We start from the raw sequence: 14,134 nt of genomic DNA, 5'->3' as shown, positions 1-14,134 counted from the left end.
CTTGTGGTGGTTTCAGTGTCACGTCTGTGATTTTCAGGGGTAAAGGCGACTACCACCGCCTCGGCCACGGAACGGGGGAACACGTCCGACGCCCCAAAAAAGTCGCCGCTTTACAGGGTAAAAAAATAATCAGCATAGCGACGGGATCTCTTCACTGTGTGGCTTGTTCGGACGAAGGGGAGGTGTTTACGTGGGGCGACAACGACGAGGGCCAATTAGGGGACGACACGACTAACGCGATTCAACGACCTAGGCTAGTTTCAGCGTTACAGGTAAGGGGAGGAGTAAAAGGCGGAGTTTGTTACCGCGGATTGTTTTGTAGGGTAAAAAAATCACGAATGTGGCCTGTGGCTCCGCCCACACCTTGGCGTGGTCCACTAATAACGCGAGTTCGGCCTGCGCGAGGTTGCCGTCCGTGGCGCCTTTAGAGTACGACCTCCTGCAGGATATTCCCACGTGGATTCTCCACAGGAGGTTGATTCTTCTGTACCACTTCGCCGAGTTGATTTGCCCATGCATCACCATGTTCCCCATCACCGGGTCGGATTCTCTCCACGAGTTGAGAAGCATCCTCATCTACACGATCAAAGAAGCGACTTTCAGGAAGGTGGTGCAGGCTACCATGGTCCGGGACAAGCACCACGGGCCCGTCATCGAACTCAATCGGATACAAGTGAAGAGGTCGCGGTCGCGTGGGGGCCTCGCTGGAGTAGACGGCATGAAATCAGTCTTCGGGCAAATGGTGGCGAAGCTCCCACTGCTCACCTCCGAGACTCTTGCGCTTCCTCACAGAGTCTGGAAGGTGGAATTCGTTGGTAAGACTCCCAACCCCCGTCCAGTTCTTTTAATATAGTTTCTCCACCTCCAGGTGAAAGTGTGGATGATTGCGGCGGCGGCTACAGCGAAAGCATCGCCGAAATGTGCGACGAACTCCAAAACGGTTCGCTGCCTCTTCTTATCCCCACGCCCAACGGTCGCGACGACGCCGGTCCCAACCGCGACTGCTTCATCTTGAATCCCACAGCCAAGAGTTGTTTGCATTTGAACATGTTCCGCTTCCTGGGCGTCTTAATGGGCATCGCGATCCGAACTGGTTCTCCGTTGAGTTTGAACTTGGCCGAGCCCGTCTGGAAGCAGCTGGCGGGGATTGAATTGACTCCTGCTGATCTGACGGAAATTGACAGAGATTATGTTCCTGGATTGTTGTGTATCCGGGAGATGGGGTCCGAGGAGCCGCTCTTCCAGAACTTGGAGATGCCGTTTTCGACGCCGTCTTCGTGCGGGACTGACGTGCCGCTCAGTACGAAGTACAAGAGGATCACGTACGAGAATCGCCTGGAGTATGTGCGGCTCGCACTCAATTTCCGGTGAGTGGGTGTAGAGTTTTTGGCGCTCAATCAGTCGATTTGCTGTTTCAGACTCCACGAATTCAACGAGCAAGTGAAAGCCGTCCGCGACGGCATGTCTAAGGTGGTCCCCGTCCCCTTGCTCTCCCTCTTCAGCGGCTACGAGCTCGAAACTATGGTCTGTGGCTCCCCTGACATCCCCCTGAATCTCCTGAAATCAGTCGCGACTTATAAAGGTTTGAAAACTTCAGTTTTTATGGAGACTGCATGTCAGTTTTCAGGGATCGATAGTAGCGCCCCCTTGATCCAATGGTTCTGGGAGGTAATGGAGGAGTTTACGAATCAAGAACGCTCTCTTTTCCTCCGCTTCGTGTGGGGGCGAACAAGACTGCCTCGCACCATCGCCGACTTCCGAGGACGAGACTTTGTTATCCAAATACTCGACAAGTATAATCCACCCGACCACTTTTTACCCGAAAGCTACACCTGCTTCTTCTTGCTTAAAATGCCGCGCTATTCATGCAAGGTACGTCGGCAGGGGGCTGTCGGTCACGTCTAATTCTTTGTTTTTCCAGCACGTTTTGCAACAGAAACTCAAATATGCGATTCACTTCTGCAAGTCCATCGATAAAGACGAATATGCGAGAGTTGCGATGGCCGGGGATCTCGCTGTAAGTTCTAGTTCGGATGCGGAAAGCGACCCGGAAATGGACAGCAGCAACTAACTTCACACCCGTCCACTGTTGACTTTTTTTTTATTGATTTGTATGTAGTTAAGTTCATAAATTATTTAGTGAGTGTAATTTAAGCTTAGCTGTGTTCCTATTACTTTACTCAGAAGCTTGGGCTTGCATACGAAACGTACTCAGAGGACATGCTAGAAGTACATTCCTTTTTTTTTGTAAGACGACTGATTTAACTTTAGGCTAATATTAATCATTTCTAAATAAGATTGTCAATTCATAAGCTAAATTTTTACACTGTTGGATGTATGAGACATGCTGTATATGTTTGCTAAATGTTTGCTAGATTGTTCTAGCGGCGCTGTTTATTTCACTTCTTTCACTTTAGTTGTAGCATCTAGTCGCTGATATTCTGGCAATATGAAAAGTCAATGGGTTTATTCAATTTTATCGTAATGTTAATAAAACTATATCGACCAAGAAGCGTTACTAAGAAACCCCAATCCTGTCAAAATTATGTCGGATGGTTTAGACCCTTACGATGACCCCAGTCTGAAAGGAATCTCGCGACTTTTCAACAATAAAACCATCAAAGGACGCGCCAATGTAAGTCGTTTTATCCCCAATCCTCCCATCATTGTTTTTCCAGGTCGCCATGGCCACCTTCGCTAGTATAGCGCTGTATTTCTTATACAGAAAGTTCCTGAAAAGCGACGACAGTAAACCTCCTCAGAACTGAAGGGTTCAAAATTCAAAATTCCCGGGATTTCCATCAGTTGGTCACTCTGCACTTATGTAACCAAAAATACCTAATAAAGACAAACGTTGACTCCCCATCTTTTTCTCACACGCACAGTTTATGGCGATACCGAGTGCGACGTGTGCCTGAGTGTCCCGAACTCCTGTCATTCATACCCTGATCAGAAGACTCTCGTTATTTAATCAAAAAATGTGAGTATTAGGGGTTGTTTGGGGTGGTTCTCATCATTTTTGGGGTTTTTTTAGTGGAAGATGGCCGGGGGAAGCGAAGCCGCCGAAGAGGCGAAACTTTCAGGACTTTCCAAGATTTTCAATGGCCAGACCACGAGAGGGAGGGCTAATGTGAGTTTTGTTGCATAATAGATCATTTTTTAGGGTAAATTTAAGGGGTACGGGGGTTTGCCCCCACGTTTGGGGGTGCAGCGGAGCAATGATACAAATTATTAGAACATAACCTCAAATTTTTCAGAGATGGCTGTGAAACTGAAATTTTAGTGTATCTAAGTTGGCTCTGAGTAGCAAAACAAGCGACTCATGTGTCGAAATTTCCAAAAATTTTAAAGTGAGGTTATGTTCAATTTTTTCGATGTTATATCGTCCACCTGAAGAATTTTTGGTTACATAATTGAACGTTTTTTTTCTCATTTTGAATTTGCGACTTTTAAACGTGACCAAACACTCGGGGAAAACTTCACTGAGGAAGTGGGGTTATGTCTATTTTTTTTTCGAAATTCCTGTATGCAAGATTTTGAAAAAAATTCAATTGTTACAGGTCGCAATGGCCACATACGCAACAGTGGGACTCATAATCAGTTACTTCGTTTTAAAACCCAAAAAAACTACTCCTAAGAAGTAATTTTTTTTTGTTGATTGTTAGTAAAGTTAGCCATGGATTCATTTTATTATTTTTATTTCAACGGTAATAAAACAAAACTACTGTAATGTTAATTTAATGACCTTTTAAAGCCTTTCCTAACCAAATCCATTATTTAAACAAGTAAAAAATGATCAATTAAGTGGGCCATGCAACAACTGCAAACCAACCAATAAAAAACAAAAGTTGCACCATAGTTACAAGTTGAGACGAAAATAAACAAGTTTGAGAGAATTCAAAGTGAGATTGAATCAGTTTTTTGTGGTTCTTTTTGAAAAGCTTTGTAGTTTTCAGTAAAAAATGGCGGGCAGTACAACTGACGAACCGAAATTCTCCGGAATCGAAAAGATTTTCAATTCTAGAACGATAAGGGGCCGCGCTAATGTAAGTCGAATTCCGCCTCCGTTTTTTCCAAAATTTTCGCCTTTTAGACCGCCATGGCGACTTACGCAGCTATTGGACTCGGTACTCTTATCTACTTGGTTGTGAAACCCAAAAACTCCAAAGATTAGTTGGTTTTTTGGCCCTTTCCCCTCAAAATTACAATTTTTTGGAAATAAACACTTCAAATTCTGTTTCGAACAATTTTTTCCTTATAAACCGGAGCCGTAAGTGTTGTCCCAGACAAGATACTGCTCCAAGTCTTTTGGGGCCACGCTTGACTTAACTCTGACGAAAGCCTTCCGGAAATCGTCCATGGAAAGTGGCCGAACTTGGTCCGCTTGAATCTTCTCAATCATGCTCATATCGATGGATCTAATGGGGCCCAACGCCGCCTCCGAGCAGAGATTCCTAATGTCAGCCCCCGAGTACCCCCTAGAGAGTTCAGCGATCTTCTCCAGGTCGTGGGAGCTCAAATCGTGCCTCTCCTTCGACAACAAACGAGTGACCAACTGGAGACGAGCCTACAATTTCAGATTTTAGTAGACTGTGATGAGATCAGTGGTACCAACCTCGTGTTCGGGTAACGGAATGTGCAGCCTCTTGACGAACCGCCTCCTCGCTGCCTCGTCCAACTCCTGGGGCCGGTTGGTGGCGCCGATCAAAAGAAGTCTCTCCTCGCTATCAGTGGTGGCTCCGTCGAGTTGGACTAAGAACTCCGTTTTGATCCTCCGGGAGCTCTCATGCTCAGTCTCGCTTCTTTGAGAGAGCAAAGAATCAATCTCGTCTATGAAGATGACGGCGGGTTGGTGGCACCGCGCGACTGCGAACAACGCTCGGACCATTTTCTCTCCGTTTCCAACCCATTTCGACGTCAGCGACGACGCACTGATGCTGAAAAACGTCGATTTGCTCTGCGACGCGACGCATTTCCCAATCAGCGTCTTCCCGGTTCCTGGGGGACCAAACAGGAGGATTCCTTTCGGGGGTCTCCTTAAACCTGTGAAAATGTCCGGACGGAGCATGGGCCAGACTACAGCCTCCTGGATCGCAGTCTTCGCGAATTCCAGCCCTGCGATGTCGTTCCATTCTATGCTGGTCCCCACGTCCATAATCTCCGATTTTATGAGCTCCACCATCTCAGGATCGATGTTTTTCAGCCGCTCGTCAATTTCCTGGGGCCACTCTTCGCTCTTGGGGGCCTCATCACTGCTGTTTTTCGAAAGGAGCGGTGGGACGAATTTACTGTTGACGTTGCGGCGGAATCCGAGGCGGCGCTTCGGAGCGCGGAGCCCCACTGAGGGGGCTCCCAACTTTTTCGCGTTTTGGACGTTGTAGTCTTCGAGAGCAGTGCGGAACGGGTTCGTTTTAGGGGCTTCTTCAGAGACGCTCCGGGAGATTGGTTTGGGGGGCTCCCTCACTGGCTTCAGAGGTTTGGTTTTCTTACTGAAACTCTCCATGAAGGCACTAAAATCAGTCTCACTGATTCTCTCGGATTTAGTGCAGCTGAAACTGTTGGTTTCGTAGCACGGCAGGCGCATCAGCATCGCGTTCAAATCCAAGCTCTCGAGGTTGATTTTCAGGGGCACAGGCACCGGAACCTTGTCTTTGAGCATCTTCCCCACTTTGTCGTTGTACAAAAAGGTGGATTTTGTGGGGTCCCCATCCAAGACATCGTAATATTTGTGTAGATTCTGTTCGAGGAGGTGACACGCGCTCTGTTCGTCGCACCTGCAGAGACAACTTCGCAATGTGGTTTTTGAGGTTAGTTTACTCACTTTTCCAGCGAAAAGTTGTACATTTGTGCCAAACATTTCCTTTGGATCCCCGCGCGTTGACTGGCGGTCTCGTTCTTGTCTTTAAACTTCGATGTTTGGTAGTTTTTCAAGAAGTCTTCGTCCATGATTTGAATTTGAAATTCTAACCTCACTTTTTTGGTGCGAAGACAAAATCCCTAGTTTCGTTCGGATTCCACGCGACTTGTGATGAGTCAAGGTGAAGGCGACAGGACCGTACTTAAAAATTTGAAGTTCGTACATAAACAGTTTATTAATATAAAACATTGGCACTAAAATAAAATAAAGATAATATGACGTGTTATAACACTAATGGGCACTTTAGATCAACTACTCGATAAATTCGCTCTTAACTAGTCCTTATAATAGTGACTATTACACACCTTAGAAATCTCCATAGGCATAATAAAATACAATAACATTATAGTACAATTAAGTATTACTACAAGTGTAATAAAACAATCCTACTAAAGATCTCAGTTCAATTGAATAAAAATTATGTTTGCCTTTCCACAATGAAGGAATACTCATAATCGTTCAAAATCTGTTGCATCGTCTTCGCACGGATCACCGGAATCTGAAACTACAACAAAACCTCCTTATTCATCCCCCAAGTGTACAAACCCGACTCACCCTATCGGCAGTGGTCGAATTCAAAAACTTCGGATTGACAATAAACGGCACCCCGTCGAGATTATGCCCCCAGTTGTTCGCCCCCAAAGTCCCCGTCGTCGAATTCTGACGAGGAACAGGCGCTGGGGGTTTCGGGGCTGGTCTTGAAGGCCCCACGGGATAACCTGGCGGTTTGAGAATCTCATAATCATGATCCACCCCATCTCCCACAACACTGGGGTACATTGCAGGAGCCGCACGTGGGGGGCGATCGGGAAGAGATGGAGCAACGTTGAAGTTGCGACCGTTTGCGTCGGGGCTCGCTTGGGTGTCTTGCACGTTGCCCATTTTGAAGCAGATGGTGACGCCGTTAAGTTCTCTGAAAAACGGATTTCGGGGCCATTGAAATCAGTTAAGTGATGGCATGTCATTGAGTTGTAGATTGTTTTGTTAACATGTGATTGCGTCATTATCGCAATTGCGGTTTGTATAACTGTTAAGTGAGTCACTGCTTATTACGTTTGATTCATTTGTTTTATAGCGGGTTGACTCAAATTACCGTTTTTTAATTTATTGCGTGGATCACTTCTATCGGACTTTTTTATCCCAAAAGTTTTAGTTAAGATAAATTAAACTAGTCATCATTTTGTACTGAATGTAAGGGTACTTTACTGACTTTGATTTTGACTAATTCTGACTAAGTTTGGCCATGTCAGTACTAGATACCGGTGGAATTCGTCACGACTAGATCTAATGAGGTAGATAACATCGGACTAAATTGCACCAATCACATCATTAGATCTACTAGTCTACATCATGACTTTCGTTAAACCAAGTCTAACAGTGTGGAACTAGTGTCAACTAGACGGAATTCGTTAGTATTAGATCGAACTGGATCAAACTAAATGTACTACATTAGTCAAAAACTCAAAAAGTTGGATTGGATGAACTAAATGCATCAGATGTACTAGATTTTACTAGATCAGACTAGTCTAAATGACTAAAATTAAAACAATCAGATTGGACTAGATAAAAATGACTACGAATAGATCTGAATAAATCGAACAAGTCAAACTTTTTAAGATAAATTTAGACTAAATAAAATCAATGAGTTGGTATGAACTAAATTCGGTTAGAGTAGCCGACTAATAAATTGCATCAGGCTTAAGATTGAACTGTACTAGATTTTACTGAATCTGACTAGTCCAAAATTATTTTAGGCACAACAAGTCAGTAAGTAACTAATGTATCAAACTGCGGACTAAATAAATTTAACTAAGCAAGCCATCATTTTGAACTTGATTTGATCTCTGACTAGATCGGACTAGTCTAAAACCGTTTGAAGTGTAAAAATGTTACTAAATCAGATCTAAACGAGGTTTTTCCGTATTAAGATGAACTAAATTCGATTATAGTGGTCGAAAACTAATACTATCAGTGAACTAGATAAAAGTGACTACGACTAGATCCGACTAAATGAGACTAGTCAAAAAAATTTAGATCAATTTTGACTTAATAAAGTGAATGAACTGTTATAAACTAAGTTCGATCAGGCTGACTAAATTGTATCAGACTTCAGATTTCACTTTACTGGATTTTGTACTGGATTTTAGTAAATCGAACTTGTCCGAAATAGTTTTAGCCACGATAAGTTAGAAAGTAACCAAGAGACTAAACTGAGCTAAATGAATTTGACTAATCAAACCATCATATTGAACTTGACTGGATTTGACTTGATCATCAGATTAGTCAAGTGCAACATGTAAAAATTTTAGACCAAATCAGATCCAAAAAGGATTTTTCTGCCTAAACTAGATGAAAATGACTGCGACTAGTTTTGACTAAATGGGACTAGTCAAAAAAAAATTAGATCAATTTAAACTAAATAAAATTAATGAACCGTTATGAACCAAGCTCGTTCAGCTAGCCGATTAAATTGAATCAGACTTCAGATTCTACTGTACTAGATTTTAGTAAATCGGACTAGTCCGAAATTGTTTTATTAGGCACGATAAGTTAGAAAGTAACAATTAATTACTTTTTTACTAACAAATTATAATATTGACTTGACTTAATCTGACTAGATCAGACTAGTCTAATGATTTAAGTGCTATATGTAAAAATTTTTGACTAAATTAGATCAAAAGGAGACTTGACTGCCGTAAGATGGACTAAATTGAATCACAGTGGTCTGTGTTTGACTAAAACTTAAACAAATTAGGATTAGATAAAAATTATTACGACTAGATCTGACTATAAGTCGAAATAGTCAAACTTTTTATACTAATTTAGACCAAACAAAGTGTATGAAATAAATTCGGTACGAAAACTGATGAAAATGAACTAATTTTAGACCATCAAATTTCAGTAGTCTAGAGTTAGTATTAGACTAGTCAATAAAACTGAACATTTTAGGTCACCAACAGCGGAGATTATCGCACGTAAATAATAAACTATTTATTGACACAATTTCGATTATCTAATCTGAGAGTGGGTAACGATAATTGTACCCACTAAAAAATATACGATAAAATCTGGTATTTCGTAATTAAAACGAGGTATAGATAGTTCATACAACAAATTGCAATTATCTCGTAAAAAAACACAAAAGCATTTTCTCACATCACAAAATCCATAACCCTGACCTTGAATGAAACCACCTAAACCACTCACCCAGCAAGTTTGAAACCTTCAGGAGCCTTCTTCAGCCGACTGCAAATAATAATATCAGTCACTGCAACGCGGGTGTCTTTCAAATTGACCAATTTATAACACAACTGCTTCTTTTTCCACGCTTTTTGGGCACTATCCACGGTTTTGTTCAACAAGCTGAACCCCCGAGGAGGGTTAAATTTGTCGGTTAAGACAAAAATCTCCTGTATGACGAAGTTAGGGAGGCCTACAACTCAAGGTTAGATTTTACGAGGTTATGTTGATACTGACCTTCTGATTTTGAGACACAAAGATATCTGGCTTGACTACTTTTGAAAATTGAGCTTTCTCTTAGATCAGCATCTTGATCTTGGTCGTAGGTCCTACTAATTGGATGGAACCCTTGAGGGCATTTGTCTAGGTTTTCGACAATCTGTTGAGGTTAGGTTTTTATTGATGACAGAAAATAATAAGCACTTACTTGGATTGCGGTAATTGGTCGATCGTTAGGCAAAACATTCAGTACTTTAGTCTCTGCAGAAAATTTTAACATTGTTTTCAGTCTTGGAGAGGAGTATTTCTGTAACAAAAAAAATAAACAAGATATTTCACAACACACTAAGTTAAAAGTAAAAGTAGCACCTTCCATCATCCAGAAATAGCCGTAAATTAATATTTAAACTATTAATAAAACATTAGTCAATAAAGAACACCAACAATGACGCAATTCCACTAAGTACCTACCTTCACTCGTAATTTTGACCTTGTCCTGAGTTTTTTAACTAATGACTTTTTTATTTAATGAACATGTCTCAGGATCCAGGAGGCAACGATATGTTTGACGGATCTTATCTTACTTATCTTGAGCAACGCGATTCAACGCTCGAACAATGAAAATTGCAGTGGCGACTGGATGAAATTAGTCACTCTGCGGTCGACCAATCCCAGCTTTTTCTGGGTTAATTGGATATTTAAAAGGGCATCACCCGCATTTCCGCTGTTTATTCAGTTTTTAAGAAGTTTTACTTGCAAAGTGATGCTTTTGTTTGTCTTCGGAGGCGGAGTGCGGTTTTCAGGGTTGGCGAAACTGACTTCCGGATTCCCCAGCAGACCAGGGCCGGACTCGGATTTTTTAATATGGGTAGTCGGGGCCAGTGAACTCACGCGAACAAAGCGGGGAAAGTCAACTGATAAAGAAGTGATAAAGCTAACAACTACGAGATAAAGTAATTTTTTCAACACCGTTGATTGCACAACAATTCAGGGCATTTGGGGCAAAAATGGTTTAAATATAAGCAAAATACAATTCAAGGTCATCGTTTAGTTGTCTTTTCTTTTTTTTTCGTACTCTACTCCTTTCTTTTTATTACTCTCTTATTTTTATTCATCCCTTTCTTCTTTAGTTTTTTCTTTCTCCCTATTGCCTCTTCTTCTTTTTTTTTTTCGTGCTCTACTCTTTCGTTTCTTTTTATTACTCTCCTCTTTTCATTACTATCCTATTTTTATTCATCCCTTTCATTTTTAGTTTTTTCTTTCTCCTTATCTCTTTCTATTCCTACGACAGCTATTTTATAGTCCTAATTCCTGCTTTATTCGTTCTGCTGTCATTTTAAAATTCATTTTCTACTCTTCGCACTATTATTTTTTTTTCATTCTATCTCTCTTATTTACCTACGTTTTCAACTTCCTTTTTCCCCTTCTATTTTTTCATACTTTTTTCTTTTATTTTTGTTTCTTAGTTCCATTCTTTCTTTCTTTTTTTCTCCCGCAGAACCCGCAGATTATCAAAACAATTTTTTTTCTGATCACACCTCGTATAAACTTTTCGTCTGCACCCGGTACACCTCGCCGAGCACATGTTCCGTCAACTGTCAAATCTCCCACCTGTCATTTATTTAGGTTAACTTCTCGTCCTCTTCAGTGTTGCTACTAACCAAAGAAACGTAAAAATGACCGACGAGTCAAGTTCCGCGTCACTTCCTTCAACTTCCGACGAGACTTCGCCCCCTAAATCCAAGTAAGGCAACTTTTCAGTCAACTTTTGAGGTTATGATTGTTTTTTTAGGTTAGGAACATGTGAGGTTTGTGCTCGCCGAGACGCCAAGTACTGTTGCCCCCGTTGTGAGGTGAAAACCTGTTCGTTGAGTTGCAATAAAATCCACAAACTTGAAGTTGAATGCGATGGACAGAGAAATAGAGCGAAGTTTGTCCCGATTAATAAGTTCACGAATTTAGATTTATCAAGTGATTATCGGCTTTTGGAGGAGATTACGCGTGTCGTAGACGCGTCGAAAAAGGGGCGATGTCAGTTTAACCGTTATGGCTTGAGCAGGGTATTTACCCCCTTAAGTTGGCACAACTGTAATAATTTTTTGTAGAGGTTCCTGTTGCTACAACAGCAAGCCCTGGAGCGTAAAATTTCCCTAAAATTCCTACCAAAGACTTTCGTGAGGCATAAAAACAACACCTCACTTTATAACACCACAACTAAGGTCATAGAGTGGTATGTGGAGTGGATTTTTGTCAGTAGTGACAACCTTAGAATATGCGAGGAAAAAGTCCCTGAAACTGCTAGAATTAGTTCAATTCTCAACAAGTATTTAGAAAAACAAGACAATGAGGAGCTGCAGGAGAAGTTGCAGTATTACCAATCTGCAGATCTTCCTGGGATTAAAATTCTCCTTAAAGCTGAACAGAAATCTGGGAAAAAATTCTATGAGATTGATCCTATCTTCACTCTTAAGGAATGTTTAAGGAATAAAGTTATAATAGAGTACCCAACTATACATGTGGTTCTGAAGGACCAAGGAAGCTTTTATGACATTATCGATTCTGGTGAATTTCGCATTTTTGTTGGTAGCACTGTTATTATAACATTTTTTTTCAGATGACGATGAAGATTGTAAAAAGGAACTACAGAAACAAATAAAGAGCGGACAGGAAGTCATTAATAAAATTATAAAGAAATCTGAGAGTGATGGGAGTCTGTATGAGTCTCTCAAGAATTTGTTGTTCATCTCTGAGTATTCAGACGAAGAAGTTAAGTCGGACGATGAAAAGAAGTAACAAGAATTGGGACCGAAAGAATGAAATTTTATTTAAATGGAAATTGTTTTTGGGAGATTAAGGAATAGAAATCTGTTTTATCAGCGTCGCTGAGGGAGTTGAGTCGGCACTGGAAAGAAGAAAACTGTAATGTCGGCAGGGATCGATAAAGAAATGTTTTTTTTTTCGTTTTTGGTACAATTGTTATTTTTTGTTATAAAATAAATAAAATGGATTTCAAGTTCCTGTTGTTTAAACCTGACCGGCCTAAACCTGAAATCGTAGCATTTCGTAGTTGTGTAAACTTTGAAGCCCTAAAACCTAAATCTAAACAAAATATTAAATCGTAAAGCCTTGTCAAAACCTAATGCTAAGAACTTTGAATTTTTCAAAAGTAAAACCTAACTGACTTAAAACAAAACCTTTGTAAAGTCTAACCTTCAGAAAAACTATTATTTTGGAGTGTAAAACCTAAAAATCTGTAACTCTGCGACTTTTTTAAAACTTAGAAAACACGGAAACGTCAAAAAAACCTAAATTGCAATAATCAGAGCCCCCCCTTCTGCAAAACATATTGTATAAAAAAATCTTAATATTCTAATTTTCAAAGCCTGGTTGTTTGAAAACCTACAAAAATCTCTTTAGAAATTACAAAACATGAATCTGTCATGTAAAACCTAAATTTACAGTCAGAGCCTTTGTAAAGCCTAATTCTCCAAGAAATTGTAAACTCGGCGACTCTTCTAAACCCTAGAAAAAGTAAAAACGTCATAGAAAACCTAAATTGAAATAATTACAGCCTATGCAAAAAGAAATTTACAATATTCCAGGCCTTTGCAAAGCCTAATCCTCCAAGAAAAAGTGTAAAAACTAAAAATCCGTAACTCGGCGACTCTTCTAAAACCTTGAAATGTGGAAACGACATCAAAAACCTAAAATGGAATAATTACCCCCTATACAGAAAAAAATTACAATATTCCAGGCTTTTGTAAAGCCTAATTCTCTAAGAAAAAATGTAAAACATAAAAACCCGTAACTCGGCGACTCTTCTAAAACCTAGAAAATGTCGAAACGTCATAAAAAACCTAAAATGGAATATTACAGCCTACGCAAAAAAAAATACAATCTTCCTGGCTTTTGTAAAGCCTAATCCTCTAAGAAAAAATGTAAAACATAAAAACCCGTAACTCGGCGACTCTTCTAAAACCTAGAAAATGTGGAAACGACATAGAAAACCTAAATTGAAATAATTACAGCCTTTGCAAAGCCTAATGTAAAAAGAAATTTACAATATCTCAATGTCCAAAACCTGGATGATTGAAAACCTTAGAACCTTAAAAACAAGAATAGGCCACGTAAAACCTTAATTTACATATTCAGAGCCTTTGCAAAGCCTAATTCTACGAGAAATTTATATTTCAAAATTAAAAACCTGAGAATCTGTACAGCGACTGGTCTAAAACCTAGAAAGACGTCATAGAAAACCTAAATTGTAATAATGAGAGCCTTTGCAAAGCCTAATGCAAAACAAAATCGAAAGCCTGATTAAATATGTCACCCAAGATAAAAAAAAACGATCGACAGCCTGATAAAATATTTGAATCCTTCAAAAATATGTTTTAACACGACTAAAACTATCTCGAAGCGTGGGAAACCAAAATAAAACCTTGAATTACTAATTGCAAAATCTAAAGTATTAGTAATAATAATGATAACTTTGACATTGTTCATAGCTACATAAAGACATCCTACTTGTGAATTACTGTTTAGCCAACTTGATTTTTTTGATTTTATTAAATCAACTTCTTTATCGTTAAAATACTGCCACGTACAAGATTTTTTCTCATTTTTTCCTCTGCCACTATAAAAGGTTTGTTGCGTTCACATACATCATATACGGACTAGTGAGAGTTAATATTTCTCCCACAGGCGATTTTCTCTCTGTAATGAGTTTCAAGTTGTGATCGGGTGACAAGCGGCTGATTG

At 40.2% G+C, this 14,134-nt stretch overlaps 6 protein-coding genes across 10 annotated transcripts in view; 4 read left to right on the top strand and 2 right to left on the bottom strand.

Annotated features, from left to right (window-relative positions):
- Window positions 1-2,512, top strand: part of HERC2 (E3 ubiquitin-protein ligase HERC2) — a 30,073-nt gene extending 27,561 nt beyond the window's left edge. For all 3 annotated transcript variants that reach the window (XM_088034170.1, XM_088034171.1, XM_088034172.1), the window contains 6 exons: window positions 38-272; window positions 323-815; window positions 869-1,367; window positions 1,419-1,582; window positions 1,628-1,872; window positions 1,922-2,512. In XM_088034170.1, coding sequence (XP_087890296.1) covers window positions 38-272; window positions 323-815; window positions 869-1,367; window positions 1,419-1,582; window positions 1,628-1,872; window positions 1,922-2,071 — 1,786 coding nt within the window. In that variant the 3' untranslated portion in view covers window positions 2,072-2,512. The remainder of the gene's footprint in view (window positions 1-37; window positions 273-322; window positions 816-868; window positions 1,368-1,418; window positions 1,583-1,627; window positions 1,873-1,921) is intronic.
- A 25-nt stretch (window positions 2,513-2,537) lies between these two features.
- LOC148176023 (uncharacterized) lies at window positions 2,538-2,770 on the top strand. The gene is made up of 2 exons (XM_088034181.1): window positions 2,538-2,635; window positions 2,679-2,770. The coding sequence occupies exons 1-2, from the start codon at window positions 2,546-2,548 to the stop codon at window positions 2,766-2,768; spliced, it is 180 nt and encodes a 59-aa protein (XP_087890307.1). The 5' UTR covers window positions 2,538-2,545; the 3' UTR covers window positions 2,769-2,770.
- Window positions 2,771-2,875: 105 nt separating this feature from the next.
- Window positions 2,876-3,736, top strand: LOC148176022 (ATP synthase F(0) complex subunit k, mitochondrial-like). Its single transcript, XM_088034182.1, has 3 exons — window positions 2,876-2,980; window positions 3,035-3,130; window positions 3,561-3,736. Exons 2-3 carry the CDS (start codon window positions 3,041-3,043, stop codon window positions 3,642-3,644), a joined length of 174 nt encoding a protein of 57 aa, XP_087890308.1. The 5' UTR covers window positions 2,876-2,980; window positions 3,035-3,040; the 3' UTR covers window positions 3,645-3,736.
- A 512-nt stretch (window positions 3,737-4,248) lies between these two features.
- On the bottom strand, window positions 4,249-6,042 carry LOC148176021 (fidgetin-like protein 1). The gene is made up of 3 exons (XM_088034174.1): window positions 5,822-6,042; window positions 4,616-5,774; window positions 4,249-4,567 (listed from the first exon to the last, which is right to left on the bottom strand). The coding sequence occupies exons 1-3, from the start codon at window positions 5,944-5,946 to the stop codon at window positions 4,256-4,258; spliced, it is 1,596 nt and encodes a 531-aa protein (XP_087890300.1). The 5' UTR covers window positions 5,947-6,042; the 3' UTR covers window positions 4,249-4,255.
- Window positions 6,043-6,073: 31 nt separating this feature from the next.
- Window positions 6,074-10,215, bottom strand: Mvb12 (multivesicular body subunit 12-like Mvb12). Of its 3 annotated transcripts, none has more exons than XM_088034177.1 (6): window positions 10,130-10,215; window positions 9,585-9,683; window positions 9,395-9,536; window positions 9,125-9,350; window positions 6,473-6,830; window positions 6,074-6,422 (listed from the first exon to the last, which is right to left on the bottom strand). In XM_088034177.1, exons 2-6 carry the CDS (start codon window positions 9,654-9,656, stop codon window positions 6,336-6,338), a joined length of 885 nt encoding a protein of 294 aa, XP_087890303.1. In that variant the 5' UTR covers window positions 9,657-9,683; window positions 10,130-10,215; the 3' UTR covers window positions 6,074-6,335. The 3 variants fall into 3 exon arrangements, with proteins under 3 accessions (XP_087890303.1, XP_087890301.1, XP_087890302.1); XM_088034175.1 differs by lacking the exon at window positions 10,130-10,215 and adding an exon at window positions 9,848-10,073; XM_088034176.1 differs by lacking the exon at window positions 10,130-10,215 and adding an exon at window positions 9,746-9,840.
- Window positions 10,216-10,880: 665 nt separating this feature from the next.
- Window positions 10,881-12,387, top strand: LOC148176019 (box C/D snoRNA protein 1). The gene is made up of 4 exons (XM_088034166.1): window positions 10,881-11,120; window positions 11,169-11,436; window positions 11,482-11,938; window positions 11,991-12,387. The coding sequence occupies exons 1-4, from the start codon at window positions 11,053-11,055 to the stop codon at window positions 12,167-12,169; spliced, it is 972 nt and encodes a 323-aa protein (XP_087890292.1). The 5' UTR covers window positions 10,881-11,052; the 3' UTR covers window positions 12,170-12,387.
- The last annotated feature ends 1,747 nt before the right edge of the window (window positions 12,388-14,134 follow it).

The sequence above is a fragment of the Gnatocerus cornutus genome, chromosome 4, assembly GCF_029298725.1.
Source record: "Gnatocerus cornutus isolate USDA-ARS CGAHR chromosome 4, icGnaCorn1.1, whole genome shotgun sequence".
Taxonomy (NCBI): Eukaryota; Metazoa; Arthropoda; class Insecta; order Coleoptera; family Tenebrionidae; genus Gnatocerus; species Gnatocerus cornutus.
Note: the sequence above shows the minus strand (reverse complement) of the source record. Positions and strands in the feature narration are given on the sequence as shown.